Here is a 16,696-nt window from a genome sequence, read left to right on the forward strand (position 1 = left end):
TGTCCTAGTTAGGACAGCTGAGACCAGTTCATCACTCTATGGGTGTAACCCAAAACTGTGTATTCTATAGCCTTCCATGCCATTTCCCAGAAATTGTTAGCAGTAGAGGCCTGTGAGATAGGAAGATGTTCCTGTCCTCATACCCTTTTATGGAATTCCCCGCTCTTAGGGAAGGACTGAGCATTCCTGCCTGAACTGGAGAATATATAAACTTGGAGTTTTGGAACTTTTTTACCACTCGTGGGATCCAGAGGAAGACTGCAGCTCATCGCTCTCAACCAGACTGCAGCTCACCGCTCTCAGCCAGACTGAAACCACCACCCTCAACGGGACTGCAATCACCACTTTTGACCAGACTGCAACAGCACTCTCACCAGCAGGTTTTCCCCTCACTTTTTCCTTTGGACTCAGGGGGCCCAAAGAACACCACCCTGTTCATGCCCCAAGGTGCTGGGTTATATATTTGGGTTTTGTGGGTTAAAACCAATTGTTTGTCTGTATAATTGCACTTATTGTATTATTTTATTAAATTGTTATTCTGAATTATAATCTCTCTTTTGAGTTGAGTTCATTTCCCCTGCTGGTCTACCTTTAAACCAGCACAGCTAAACAAAAATCCAGCTGTTCTGATGAGTCTCTCAGCAGGGCTGTTCTCCATCTCTTCATCCCCCCCAGCCTGTATTGATATCAGGGGATGTCCCAGATCCAGCATCTTGCAGTTGGTCTTATTAAATTTAAACTATACAAACTATATATGTATATACATATATATATATAAATCATATATATAAAAATTATATATATATAGTTTATTTTTTCATAAAACTAGGACAAATGAACTATTCAAATACTAGAAACCTCCAAAATACAAGGTTTTGAAGTTGTTCTTATGTAACACCTTCTTTTCATATGCTACATTTTCTTAATCATAATTTTAGAATATGACTTCACTTGGACTTTTGGACCTCACTTTACCCTGGTCTTCATCCATATTTTTCAAAAAGAAGTGATAACCAACTTAATTGCAAAAGTTAATCTATGCATATATGTAGGAAAAAATTTTGAACAAAGAAAATGAGAAAATGTAATGGCAGTGCAACATTTTATTCTATTCACCTTGCTAAGTGATGGTACCACAGAGCATTCAATACCTCATCTCCATGCACAACTCAATCCCTGCTCTCATTTTTTTTCCAAGGAAGCAACACTCTGTAAAATGCAGGAGTAACACAGCTGTCAAAAACCAAGGAAAGTTCATAATGGAGACCTAAGAAATGCTGGAATTTAGTTAACCAAACCAAAGGGACCCACTTTCTTTCAACCTAACTGCTCTTCCCAGGAGCTGTTCGAACTCTCTGAACTGCCCAGGCTCAAGCCTCATTACACTCCCACACCAAGACTGAATTACACACACACCCTGCCCCCAACATCAGGGACTCCCTTACAAATGAAAACCTCAGAGCAAAAGGTATGTGTGTATTTTTATTCCTCTACCTAATACACAAAGAGCAACTTATTTAAAAATTAGGACCTGAAATACTAACACATACCAAATTTAGTGGCACCCTTCCAAGCCTGTGTTTTCCTGGCACTTCCCTCCTTAAAATCCAAATATACAAAGGCAGGCTTGTGAATTAAAAAGATTTCAGTCTTTCAGTATTTTGACTTGTCCCCACAGCTACCCCCTGTCCATTCACCACTTGGGAAAACATATATCAATGAAAGCCAGTTAGGTAAACTCATATACCACAAATTCAGCAAGAGCTGTTCTGATTCAGTCCACCTGAACAAAAACAGGATGGCTGCAAATACACAAACCTTTGCAAACTGTACCCTTGTTCATGTTGCAGCAGGAAACATTACAGAAGATCTGGATTATTTTTTTCAACCTCATAAATAAATATTTTTACCTTCAGGCAAACTGGACAAGTCCAGAGCTGCATTCCATCAAAGTTAAATCTTTTTCTGTGTGCTTTCCTTTCCTTTCTCCCTCCCTAACAAAGACAGGCCTTCATTCCTTGTGAGCTCTTCCTGTATATTTCCTATATTTTCCATACAGAAATACGTGTGGTTTGTATTTCCAGCTCTCGAACCGCAACAAAGCTTCTTATCTCTTTACTAGGCACAATCAGAAACTTTCTGCAATAGTTAATCAGTAGCTCATTTAAATCAACTAATTTTCTCTAAGCAAAACTATGCCCAGAGGAAAGTCAAAGTTAGGGTAAAACCCCCTAGCTTTAAAAGGCCAGAAATGCCTCTACTCCCACTGTTTGAACTGCACCTACTGTTCCTGCTCCTGGAGGTAAATGGTCTTGCTAAAGAAGCATGAGACTTGTATCAGCCAGAAAAAGCAAATGAAAATGTGAACACAAGGGGGGACAATCAAGTTCAATGAAATCCGAACTACTGCAGCCAAGGAGAAATGGAAATGTGTTGGCTAAAAAGGTAATTCAGTCTACAAGCTATTTCCTTACAGTGGTTCTTTTCACAGACTGTTTCAAAATCCAAACGAAGCTATGTGAGTATTTGGCATCTTTTTTCCTAAAACAAACAGCTGCTAGAAAAACTTATTCTCCTGCACTGAACAATCAGCTAGTGCTCTCAAGCTCCCAGACCCCAGCAGGCTTTGCCTTCTCTGTTTTTGGGACGACTCACCTCAAACTAGGGGGGAGTGAACTCTTTAGTTCCTCCTTTAATAACAGCCGTACCTCCCCACACAGCAGCTCACAAAATTTTGCTCTAAACATTATTCCAAATGTACGTGTGCATCACCACCAGACAGCTGTGGCCCTGGACAACGCTCATTTTCTATTTCAGGGACTGTCAGCACTTGAATGACTTCTCAGTTGAATGACTTCTCAGTTGAACAATGGATAAAAGTGGCTCTTGTATCCTAAAAATAAATCTACCTGTTCATTGTTAATGTAAGAGACAATTATAACTAATTCGGCATCATAACTCACAAGTGCATTCATGCACATGCAATGATTTTATGACCTCTAACATCATGTGCAAATGGCGCCATGACTGATTATGCCCTTCACATTTTCTTTGGTTACTGGACTCAACACTTATATATATATGATGCGCAAGGTAGTTCAGTGTATGCATGCTTTGGTGCAGACACAGAGACAGGACTTAAATGCTTCTCTTTCTGGTCTTAGGAAAGTCACAGAACAAACAAGCACCAAATCCTAATTTGCATTTTGGTTTATTTCTTCCAGTTACACTTTTAATCTCCAATGCTTTATTCCCAAGCAAGTCAGGTGTTAAAATATATCCAATAAAAAAATATACCCTATACCTACACCATCATGAAAGTTATTTTTCCTTGCCTAATGAAGCTAACCAGGTGGGGTGCCCTATTGCCTTCACAAGAAAGAAGAAGAATTGTTCAGGAAGCGGGTGCAGAGAGGAAAGCAACTGTGGCAGAGGTTTGCGTTTCAGAACTTTTTATTCAACCTGGTCCATTAAGCAGGTTGTAAGATTTGGCAAAGAGGCTTCTACTGTCATATCTGTACACAGAAGGAGAGAGATATTGATTTGGACATAAGTGTTTAAATTAACAATATAAACAACCATAGATTGTAGTCAACATGACTAAGAAACAAGCATGTGTTAAAAGGTAAATGCAGGCCTGCTCATAAATGTATATAACCTGGGCAAAGATAGACTTGGTTGAAAAAGCAGCATTACATGATCCCTAAGATAACGCTAGACTGTGCTAGCATTTGTTGCCTTCCTCCTAGTTTCTACTGTCTGAATCTTCCTCTGCTGAAGAGAGAAGTCCTTTGCATAGTCTTACAAAAATACAACAGCAAAAGATATTTGAATGTACCATTAACTACCTTAAACATCTATTAAACCACTCAAATTTCACCCCGTGGTCTTTGGGTCTAAAAGTGTAACAAAAGCTTTTGGCAAAGGGCTAGCGAATAAATCCTTGGGATAACAACAGTGCTTATTACTGACACAGGACAGAAATAAATTGAAAGACATTAAAATGCTTTTTTTAAAAAGCAAATAGTTGGTTCTGCAGTAGCTTTGAAAGTAATTGACAGGTGCAACCTGTGCTTCAAATAAACCTGTGCACTGTTAAAGACATTGATACTAGGGGGTGTGGAGGCAAGGGTACCCAAAAATGGAAGTACAGGTAGTTAGAGGCACATGGAAAAAAAACAGGTGCCTAGGGTAAATGCCTATGAGCCCCTGCTTCTGTTCTTGTCTTCAAACATAAGACTTTCATTATTTAGGTTAGTTATAACTATTCCTCTCTGGTTCTTAGCCAGAGGGATTGTTGAAAGGATTCTGTTTTTATTTGAGGTAAGTTTAAACTCAGCAGCACTGAAAAATGGTACCTAGGAAAATCAATGTCCCAGGGTCCTAAGTAAAATGCACAAAATTCCTCACTTCAGATACTGCCTTATCAGTACAGTTACATGTTTGGGTAATAGGTAAAAAATAGCTTTCAATATAACTGGACAGGCCAAGTTTTGGAACTCAGCTTAGCACTTAAGCAAATACTCCAGACTTTCAAAGAAGTATTCAGTAAAAGAGATATTCTTTTAAAAGAGCCAAAAAAGTCACTTTAAATCAGTAAATCCCTTGAAAGTCTGGCCCCTGGCTGCACTTAACGGTTGGCTCTTATCTGACCTATCCAAAATATTATAATAAATTTCTTTTTGGTAACAAAATAAAGCAAAAAAAAAAAAAAAAAAAGAAAAAAACACAACACAAACCAAACCAACAAACAAAAAAAAACCAACCAAAGCAACAACAAAAAAAAACCCAGACAAAAAAGACCCCCAAACCCAAAACACACAACAAAAACCCCACACCAAACACAACCAAAAATCCCAAATCCCCAAAACATGAAAATGAGAGTCCAGAGCAAATATAGTCCAAAGCAATCTTAGCTTATCAATGCTGAAAACACCTGTGTGAACTTTTATTTACTCCCTAACATACTGAGCTAACAAAAAATTTAAGCCACAGTTCTTTTACAATTAATGCTGTATTAATGGAAGAAAAGAAAGATAATTGACTATTGCTGCACACTTAGAAATGAAACCTTGTGTTTGCATTCAATAGCGTTAACATACAAAAGAAAACATACCATTTTATATTATTTTTTCTTCAGCTCATTGTCACCTTCATGATTAAGTGGACTAACCAGTTTTACATTATATATGTTTTTAAAAAAGGAACATACAGAGCTTCAAGAAACAAAAGACTTAAGTTTCCTCAGAGAAAAATCAATTAAAGACAGACACTCCAAGGCATTTCAGATACTGTTTCAGGCTGGCAGCATTTTACAGTGTAAATGTTTCTGTCTTCTATAGGGGTGTCTATTTTCTCTGACAGACAGAGGGAAATTGCTGGAGGCCACTTTTTCATCCTTACCTTCTATCAAATCTCTTTGTCTCAAAGAATATTGCAGCCAACTGGTGACTACAAGCTGGAATTACCATTTATTCAGCACCAATTTATCCTTCAGCTTCACTCATCAGAAATGGCATAAAAGCTGCTGTTTTCTTAGGTAGTCATCTGCATTCCTGTTAAGGTACCAAAGCCAAGCAGTTTTGCCTCAGCCCTTGAGTTTTGCAATACTGAAGGGGCCCTCTGGGAAAAACAAGACTTTAACTACATGTGAGGGCACCTCCCCACTGAATAGCTATTTACTTTGGCTGAAGAGGAGAAGAAAATTTCAATAAAAGTCAAACATCCCATCTCATCACATGACATGGTCGCATACCAGAATGTTAGCTATTACCTACACGGAGACACTTCTCAGATACTATTCTTTATGAAAAGAAAAAGAGCAGGAACAAAGCAGTTTATAAATAATTGACAATTTTTGACTGATTGTTGCTGATTACAGTTACAGAAGGCTAGAGAATTTCTAAAGCAACTTTCTTGAGATATAGGAATTTGGATTCACTCAGCCTACCCTATTTGGCTTAAATTATAAACATCTTTTTGTTGCCAAAGCTGTTTCTTTTCTAATTATCAAACATTATTAAGCAAGCAAACATAGTTTGCTAGGAAACAAATAGCAAGGTTTTGTTGAGAAAGATACTTAAGTATCTTAAGTTCCTGCCTTATAAATTACTTAAAAGTAGTTCTCTTGTCATTTTAAGCAATTTCTAACAGTGCACATGTGCTTTTCTTTCCACAGATTGTAGAGCTGGAAGACAAAAGAGCACAGAGGGACTTAGTGGTTGTTAAAATAAGCAATATGTCTTAAAACGGAACACTGAACAAGAACCAGGTGCATTTCTGCTGCCAATCCGCTGAATTCAAACACTATTTTGGCTAACCAGTAAACTTTGGGCTAACCAGTTTTATTTAAAAACAAATAAATCCTGTATCTCAACCAACTGAATGTTACAAACACAAATGGCATGTTCTCTCTAGAATAATTTTAGCATGTTATCATGATTACTATTACATAATCAAATCATTTAAATTAATTTCTGCTCTTTGGCAATACGTTTAATTATTATTTTAATATCTTTTTATTTTAATATTTTTTAAATCTGATTTTATTTTTAGAACACCTCAGAGCCTAGGCTTGTAGGAGGATCCACCTGTGGGCTCCGCACAAACTGATGGTTTCCACCTTCCAAAAGAAGACTTGCACTTTCATCAGGAGGTAAGTGTTTAACAACAGTATCTCTTATGCACTATACCAATAATGCTGAAAATTATCAGTGAGAACTAAAAAGAACCCTCGACAAAAGAGAAAAACCTTTACCATTTACCTCATCCCTCTGGGAAGCTTTTTTCAAAATTATTTGTCATTTGGTAATGGAGATTTTGGTATTAGAAGACACTACACATGTGTGGCTACAGGTATTATATCTTTGTGGTCAACTTGCTATTTTGTAGCAAATGAGCGACCTTTTGTAAATCCATACACATCTACTGTATGGTAAGTGATGCTTTAAAGAATAAAGTAAGAGTACTCAGCAAGATCAAAAGCAATTCCTGTTCCTTCATACCACAAAATCCTTCCTGACTTCAAAACCACAGGAAAAGCAATGGCAATTATGTTAGAGTTCTACATGGCAGTTGGAAGACCCAATTCTTGTGATTACAAATCCTACATATGACTGCATACTTTTAAATCAGTGTCACAGTATTCTCTGTCAAGGAGGAGGAAATCTGATACAAACTGAGAATTAGAAACTTAATATAATTTTCAGTCTATTATGGAGGACCACTTCCCAAGGGATCTGAATAGAAACAGTATTTATGAGAAGAAACACAAATAATTTAATGCTTTCTAATTGTCAAAATTCCTTAAGAATGTTAAGAATGAAGGATAAGGAACTAAATTCAGACAGCAAACTATCCATAGCCTGGCTATATTCAACACATGAACACAACCTTATTAACAAAATGTTCAAGATCATTTAAAGGCAACTGCTTCTGTCTGTAATACTGTATCATGCCAGCAAACCAAGAGACCTTGGGAACATTTTTCTTTTATCATGTCCTTTTGTCTTTTTTTCTTTTGGTAATAAGGCCAAATAGTTGCTCTACCTGCCCCATGTAACAGCACCAAATGACTCTTCTCTTTACACTCTCTCCTAGTTTTCTGCAATCAGAGTCTGCTGTGCATTAGGAAATGCTCCTGTACGAGACTGAGGCAGTGAAAAAAAGTCAAGCTTCAAGTATGACTCCGCCCCTAAAACTCTCACTGATATGGTCATTAGATGGTCAATGTTGAATTCAGATTATAAAAACCGACTGAAACTGAGCCTAGAGATCAGCTAATTAAGTATCCTAGCTTTGTCTGTCTCTCATTTCAGAACAGGAGAGCTGTAAAAACAAGAACTTTGGCATCCATTCAGTACCTTGTCTCATGTTTTTACTTGCAACAATGTAAGGCTTGCATGTGTGCTGAGGTGTGCAGACACAGGTGTGACATTCTGAGTCCTTACATGAAAACTATATCCATTAAAAGCACAGCATTCACTCATGCAAAACATCTGAAAATCATCCACACTGGAGTCAGAATCTGAAGGCATCTACTGGAGCTTTTCGTCTTCTACATTCGTCAGCAGATTACAGAAAAAAAAAAAATCTAAGAAATAAAAGGGCAATTTGGAAATAGGTAAATTTACAAGGGGCGATATGCAAATAGCCACATCCTTTGTTGTTTGTTTATCCATAACAGTCTAGTGCACCTTCTGCAATACTCCAGATAACATAGAAAGCAAAAGCTAAAAACTCACCATATTATTTTGTTGTTCTTAAAATTCTGTTAAGATTCCCACTACAAGCTTTAGAACAAAAAAAAGAGTCTTTAGGCAAATTTACAAGTAATAAAGTAACTTTTATCAATGAGTTGTTTCTCAGTCCAATTCCATGCATTGACTAGAATCTCTCTTAACTAGTACTGCTTTCTTTCCTAAATTAGAGCCACTAACGCTAAATAGGGGAGATTAGACAGCTACTTAACGCATCAGTAAAATGGCATTAGCTTCAAGCAAATGAGATCTCCTCGTTCCAAACACTCTGCAACAGTTGCAAAAAGTTTTGCTTTGGTCTCATGTAACTAAATACTCACCTTCCCCATCAGGGCTCATATTTTCATAGGAATCCCAGCGTATTAGTGGGTCTGAGGTATTGTAATCAACTATTATTCCATGATCATTCTGATAGTGTTCACATCCTGAAAAATAAATATATGTTTGAGACCAAAAATTATCATAGTCACATTTGTAACAATATACACACACATAGATGTATGTATGTGGCCTTCTGACATAAGTTTGCTCCCCAAATGGTAATATCATATTCTGAAATGTAAGAAGCAGTAATAGGGGAAGAAAGGTTAAATAAAACAGATTAAAAAAAGCTTAATTTATGGTTCAAGCAGAGAATTTTATCTTGAGCTTCTTGATTATGATGTAGTCTGATAATCTGGATCAACTCCTAAACACAACTAACACAGATGACCCACCCAGCCATACACAACGAAAACAAAGAGAGAAGGAAAACACAAGTATCTATAAAGAGATGGTACTAAAGGAATTATAAAATTAGACTTTTTTTTACAGGTTATTATTTTGATACCAGGCAACTTATCATTAAAGATTAATAAGGAGAGCTGAAAACTGTGACTCTGTGTCCTTTTCAGTTCCCCCAGGGTGCCAGTTCTTCAGAACCTGAGACTGGGCAGCTTGCCTTCAACGTGTTTTGCTGCTTTAAAGTGTGTTCTGCGAAACCTATCTGGAATTTTCAGCAGTAACCCATATTTTTGTGCCCTTAAAGCATAAAGTAATATTCAGGTTTTAAATGTGAGGAATTTAGGTGTGGTCACAGTGATTCAAAAGCAAAACACAAGCATCAAGAACTCATGACCTTGAACTTGGCTTTGATACTGATGCAAATCAAACAGGCTTTCTGTCTTTTCACCTCTATCTAGATAAGGGAACAAAGAAATCTCAGTTATCAACTCTTCGACTGTGTCTGCAGAAGCAAGTCCTACTGTAAATTGTTCTAAAGAAACGGTGTTATGCACATGCTGTGACTTTTAAAACGTAGTTAAAATTAGAAGGACAAGAATGTTACGGTCCTATACTTTTACATACAAGCTGGAAAAAGCCATCTGTAGAACGTTTCTTTGATTACATTTGTCACAAGGCAGATTGATGAAATTTATTACTAAATATTTAGGGGCCTTACATTCTTGGCAACCTCGTTCTTTCTTTAAAACTATATCACAGTCAGTTATGTTCTAGAATACCATGTCCAGTTACAAGCTACAGAATAAAAGAAATATATGAATAAAGTGAAGCAAGTTCAGGGGAGCATGACCAGGGTGGTCAGGATGGAAATACTCTCCCTGTGAGGAAAAACTGAGGGATCAGGGTTTCTTCGGTCTGAAAATGAGATGGTCTTGACAGGGACCTGAGAGCAGCCCCTGAAAGGCCATAGAGGAGACAGAGCCAGATGGGAGCAAGGCAGAAAGACAATATGGAACAGGCAAAATTTGAATCTAGATAAGTTTAGAGTCAATATAAGGAAAAATAAATCCACTGTTAGGACAGTTGTACATTGGAATAGCCCACCCATTCAGGCTGTGATGTCTCCATCAATGACAACATTGAAGGTCGTCATGATTTGACTAAACAAAGCTCTGAGCAACCTGGCCCAATCTCACAAATGAACCTGCTTTCAAGCAGGAGGATAGACTAGAGATACCCTGTAGTTATTCTGTAATTCTGTAATATTTCCAGATGTGGAAAAGTCATTTTGCAGAAATTGTAAATAAATATTTCAAGGTGAGCTCTTCTTCCCAACCAGTTAATCCCTTAGACACTAACTGAACACAAATATCCAATTACTTAGAACGTTACTTTCCAACAACTTGAAGCCTACTAAAAAGACCACACCTCTCATCTGCCATCTAAGGAAGGGAAACTTGAAAAAATTTTGGTCCTTTTTTAAATATGTCAGCTGGCCTCTCTTCAAGCATTTACTATCCAGAAATGTTTAGAACAACCTAGACAAATTTATTTATAAAACTGTTTTTCTTACATAGCTTTCCAAGAGGCTGAGATTTTTGTGTTCAGCTGGACAGAATCCAACTTCCTACTGGCTGCTGCCATAAGTTTCTAAATTATTAAACTAGGGTGGGGGGAAAAAAAAAGGAAAACATGCAATTCACAGGACACTGAATGGGAATATGTATGAGACAAACAGTTAAGAGTATTTGGTTTTCATTCAATCTCAGGCAGAATCCATACTTTTTGGGACACCATAAAATGACTAAGAACACATTCATTAACAGAATTAAATTGCAATATAGAGCATGATCTTAAGTTCTTACTGCAGGTCATAATTATCAAATAATCTCTGACATATTATAATAGAATTCTGGAACCATACAGAATATATCCTAAAAGCCAACTTCAAAGGAGAAGCATTTCCAAGAAAACTATAACTGTATCTCTTTATGCTAAACTGAAGACAGTCCAAACTTCAGTACTGCAAACATAATCAGTTGTGACGACATCCAAAAAGGGTTATGGGATAGGCCACTCCTGTCACTTATGCTGGGCCAAGCTACCTATACTATCCATGTTTTATACAGATACACTAATGTTTTCTATTCGTTGTCAGCAACTGTTCTGGTATAGCTTTAAAACAAAATCTGATCATTCCTAGGTTGATGTAAATGCAGAGTCTTCATTAAATTTTTCAAATTTAAATGAGTAACTATATTGCATATTTTAATGACAAAATCAAATTTCAGATTTCCTACAAGAGATTTGGAATTTTTTTTTAAGTACGTATTTCAATATTATCTATTTTCAAACTAAGCATATTTTAGTTCTGTATACTCACCTTGAATTTTCTCTGGAGTTCCTGAAAACACTAATTCCACTTTGCTGTAATCTGGGAAACGGTCATCTGAAAACAAAGGATAGGATTTCAGCAGGTTGTCTCCCAGGAGGGTAGTTTCAGAGCACTCAGAAATCAGGATTCTCTATAGCTATCTATACACATACCCTCATCACTCTTCCCTTCTCACTTGCAGTTTAGTGATTTGCTTTTAAAAATTACATTCTTTGTGCCACATGTTCTCCAGAAAAGACCACATAAGTGCCAGCTGGAGTTTTGTTTACTTTCAAGAACAGTCAAAAGCCGAAAAGATGTACAGTTCCTAACCCTCTCTCTAGACAGACATGGCTGAGTTTTGCTTTTAAGAACACATCCATGAAAATTAAAATTGTTTCCTATATTGGCTAAACTGCAATACTTGATCACAAAACTTCTGTGTAGCCATATGTTGAATGTGGGACAATATGCTTGATTTTAGCTTGCTAGTAACATAGTGTGAGAGAGTTACAGTCCTGTATATAAACATTTTTATGTTTTATTTTTATAAAACTCTGAAGTTATAATTTTGGAAAATTTTCAAGTGTGTCTGAAAACTTTATCTCCATTTTTGGATATTCTGAATTGGATATTATAAGATCTCCATGCTCAAGCAGACTATGTCACAAACACAGCAACATACTTTTTTCATCATCTTATTTCTTTCAATGGTGACTAGCAGTGTCACCATTTAAACAAAGGTCTATTGTTTTTATAAATGTAAGAGAAGGTGATAAGGACTATGTAGGAGAATCTGAGTATTTTGACAAGTTGACTCACTTGAAGAGCTTTCTTTCTTTACCTGTGTTTTCTTGTGTTTATCTGTGTTACGTGCTATAAGTTAACTATAAGTTAACTAACGCAAAGCAGTCTCCCTAAAAATAGGGAAGGGAAAAAAAACCAACCAATAATCTTTTTGAAAATGTGTGCTGAAGATGATCATCGCATGCACAGGTACACACCTGCACCCCCATCCACATACACATCCAAACAACCACAGAAGACAAGTACCTTTGTTGGCATTGTCCAAGTCTTCTTTGCCAAACACCAGGCCATGTCCTTGAATAGCTCCAGTGTGAAACTGAAGGCGAAAAATCACATCACGAGTAGCTGAACGGTATTTTTTGTGATAACACTTGATCTAGAAATAAAAAGAAACATGTCAGGAGGTATTTTCTTACAAATTGGAACAAATAAGTGTGTATGCATTAGTTGCTAATTAAAGCAGCCACAATGCAATTTACTGTAGACACCTCTGATGTTGAACCAAGAAGGGTATACATTATTCAACCTTTTAAAATTACAGAGGCCCAAGGCAGGATATTTCTAGATGTATAAGAAATAATAATTGCTGTTTTCATCACTATCAGTCACTGATCAGTAGGTTATGTTTCAGAATCACAATACCTGGCAGTATAATATTGAAATGCTGACCTGTATCCAGACTTCTTCGCAGTACCAAATTAATGAATTTCAGTACACCCATTTCAAAATAACTGAAGAGTATGAGGAGTTTTTCGAAGCAAGCCTGCAAGCTGATTACATCTATTTTAGGACTTTTAAAAAAATCTACTCTACTGATGACAGTATTTTGTTTTATTTTACTGCAGGAAGTTGGTAGCAGTTTTGATATCTTGCGTAGGACACAAAACTCTATAAAAATATCTAGTATGAATTTCAGCAGGTAAAAGTAAAGACAATATTCTCTAACACCATCTTCCCTAAGATTAAATCTATGGATATTTTACCAACTAATTCTCTGAGTCAACTGTAATACAAAGCCACTCAGTGTATTCTAAGAACAATACATAAAAATTTTGGTAATCATAGTCACAGGGCTGAAAATTTTATTATATTATCCTGATGATATCAGGTGTTTATGATAAAGCAGATATTAATGAAAGGTATTAAAAGACAACAAAAATCACTTTTATTAAAGGCAGACTAAGAAAAGTGTCCTAGATAGAAAATACCAAACAACTAAATAGTGGTTATTCAAAATGAAGCAACAGAAGAAAGATGTAGGAGTTTAAGAGGGACAATTCTGGAAGTTGGGATTAAAACATAGTTATGAAATTCTTCTCACTACAGGATTTGAAAACTCTAACACAAGCCCTTGTTCTCTGACCTTCATATAGTAACCTCATGATGTCTTAAATTCCAGAAGTTAATCAGGATATACATGGCACATAGGACAACTACTGAAATTTTTCAGCCCATGTACCAGAGATGGTTTATGGTATTCTCTACACAAATTACATATTCCTAATCCTTTGTAAGGGCTGGGAGATTCTCTATGCAAGTAATCATTATTTTATCTGAAAGTGAGGAGGTTGTTTGTTTTTTCGTTTTGTTTTTTTTAAAAAGAATCCCCCTACAGCATATTGACAATACCAGATAAAACAGTACTTGCTTCTTATTTTACACAGTGCTTTACATGCACCAAAAGAACTTTGTGTACACTGTGAACATTGTGATTCCTGCCTATTGAAGGAATCTATTTCCTTTTAGTCCAACACAACTCCCACTGTCACTTCACTACTTAAATTACCAAAATGTAAGGTAAAAGTAAGTTTGACTGCTTGATTCAAGAATAACTAAATGCTCATTCTCCACTATGCTGAGCAACTCTATGTAAAAGCAAAACATCATAAAGGATGAAAACTGACAGTTTGCCCAGAAGTGAAAAATAGACAAAAATGGAATTAAGAGAGCTCCGATGAGAGGCATGAGAACTAACCTGCTCCAAAATGTAGAATCCATTTAATCATATGATGTGAGCAAAAAGAAGTTTGAAAAGAGTTTCTTTAAAGTTATATACATTCCTCCACAATTTAATTTTTAAATTACAACATTAACTTCTTTAGCTGTTCAAACATGTTTTTACATGTGGATCACATATGAGAGTTGTTGAAGATACAGAAAACTAAATACCTGAACTTCAGCTTGTCAAGAGTTGGCTTCGCACAGTTGCTGAATTTACAGACAATGTACTGTCTTTTGCATAATTGTGTTCATAAAAATGCTGAATGAGAGAAGGAGTTCCTCCTTCTTTCTAGTTTCTAATTCAAAGTAGCAGCCTTGGATAATTTTAACATAGATTACCTTAAAATTTAACTTAATTAAAGATTAAAATTAACTTAGTATATCTTAAAATTAACTTACTTGTTTATGAAAATATGTCCTCTCTTACAATCAGTAATATTGTAGATCTATATGCACATACTGAAAATATCTTTTAGTGATCAGTACATATTGTAAGCTTTCAATGAAGTCTAAGTGTAACTTTGAATTCTGACTCCACTACCTTCTGATGCCATAATCCAGAATTAATGCAAGCCACTATAATATGCTGGAAAATACCTATATGCATTTACAGATGTCAGTGCAGCTTTTCAACAGCTGTGCTGTTTCACCAAATGCTGTTCACATTGTATTAAATTCTCTAAAGCAAGGACATTTTTTTTCCTTTTTTTAAAACCATGCACTTCAAGTAGTTAAACCTTTTGGAACTGGAGGTGAAGCATCCTAGAGATTATTATTTTTGTCTGATACCACTAATGCTTTTGCTTAGACATAATAAAAAAATATTCAAAACTTAAGTGAAGCCTTTGTTTAGGAAATATTACTATACTGAACAAGACCGTTACTTCCTCAGAATTAGCTCAAATAATAGGATGTGATAAATGAAGATGATCTCTTTTAAAATTACGCAAGCATTACTGAAAAGCTATGTACCCTTTTTTCATTCTAAGAAACTCATTTGAGAGATACTGAATGGATCTCAGACTGATTTTTGTTGTTATATATTCCACTTCCTTAGGCGCCAACAGTCCACCAATATGTTTGAATTTGAAACTGTCCAAAACCTCCACAGTAAGCCAATTTATAAAAGTATATTTAAAAATTGTTTCTCCATTTTTCAGTGAAAGAAAGAAAGAACACTATTTCAAACTGAATGGGGGAGAGAAGATGAAAAAAAGAATCTGATACTAAGGACTCTATGGTGGTTTAGGAATGGTACTCTCCACTTCAGTGCTCCCACTGAAACACTGCAAACCACACATGGCTCGATCCCTCCCCCTCCCCCTGGGGCAGACTGGAGAGAAGAATTGGAGGCACAAAAAACAAAGATCACAGGTTGAGATAAAAACAATTTACTGGAAACAGCAATGGGATAGTAAAACAAACAGTATCAGCAATACTAATGACAAGAAAAAAAACCCAAATGATTCACAAGATTGCTCACCCACCCAGGCTCTGCCACAGTACCCAACACAGAAGGGAGCCCTTCCCCCCTCCCCAAAAAATGAGGTGAGGTGGTATAGAACAACCTCCGGGTCCTAGCCATGCCCCTCCAGGCTACTGCAAAAATTAACCATGTCCTGGCTGGAACCAGGACAGAGCCACTTATATTTAGGTCCAACATTTCTCAAAAGTAGTCAATAACATAAAAAAGCATTGTGAAACCTACTAGCAATAGACCAGGAACACTCTCTGACAATGCTTCCCCCCACCATTCAATATACATGTTTTAGTTTAACAACTTGAAAGGCACAGCAGCTATTTTTTTTTGCTTTCCCTGGGCTTAACTGTATATGACAATCAAAAAAGAAAGCAGAGAGATTTAAAATTATAGTGCTGCAATGCACTATATTAGGACATATAAACTGCCTTCTAAATACTGCATGTGCTTGTAGAATCAGAAAGCTTTTCTTGGGTATCACACCTTTGTGAGTCCCAAAACAATTTAAAATTACTTAGGTATTTTCTTTACAACACACAGTTTTACAATTTTGCACACTGTCTGCCAAATTATAGGACAAACAAATTTTAATGCCAAGCTACAAATACTCCCCAAAGTAATCTTTAAGAAGAAAATAGCAATACAGGCCTTACTGGACTTCATGATGCTATGAAATGGGAATGCTGAGAGCAATCATTTCGGCTCCTAAAAACCTTCTAGTTTTGAGTTTTAGAAGAATTTTGATTCCCATGAAACTCAAAGATGATGACTGAATTAACTTAATAATGTATTTTGTAGTATCTCCAAGCATTTCCTCAAATAATTTTTTTACAAGAACACAAAACAGGTCAGAGACTGTAAACTAAATGGCACATTAATAGATTTTCATTCCATACAATTAGCTTACCATAATATCTCCCTTCAAAAGCTGGGCAGGGTCTATAGCAATGCAGATTCGGTTTTGATTTTCTGACCCTATACTACTCAACAGGAGAGAAAAGAAGAATAAAATACATGGTTTAAAGAGACAAAAACAAAAAAAACAAACAACAA

General features: G+C 36.2%; 1 protein-coding gene across 15 annotated transcripts in view; it reads right to left on the reverse strand.

Moving 5' to 3' along the window:
• TNS3 (tensin 3) overlaps window positions 1-16,696 on the reverse strand; it is a 209,409-nt gene that overhangs the window by 68,548 nt on the left and 124,165 nt on the right. For all 15 annotated transcript variants that reach the window (XM_064667006.1, XM_064667000.1, XM_064667001.1 and 12 more), the window contains 4 exons: window positions 16,551-16,623; window positions 12,409-12,538; window positions 11,365-11,430; window positions 8,579-8,683 (listed from right to left, as the gene is read on the reverse strand). In XM_064667006.1, coding sequence (XP_064523076.1) covers window positions 8,579-8,683; window positions 11,365-11,430; window positions 12,409-12,538; window positions 16,551-16,623 — 374 coding nt within the window. The remainder of the gene's footprint in view (window positions 1-8,578; window positions 8,684-11,364; window positions 11,431-12,408; window positions 12,539-16,550; window positions 16,624-16,696) is intronic.

This window comes from Pseudopipra pipra, chromosome 1, assembly GCF_036250125.1.
Source record: "Pseudopipra pipra isolate bDixPip1 chromosome 1, bDixPip1.hap1, whole genome shotgun sequence".
Classification (NCBI taxonomy): domain Eukaryota; kingdom Metazoa; phylum Chordata; class Aves; order Passeriformes; family Pipridae; genus Pseudopipra; species Pseudopipra pipra.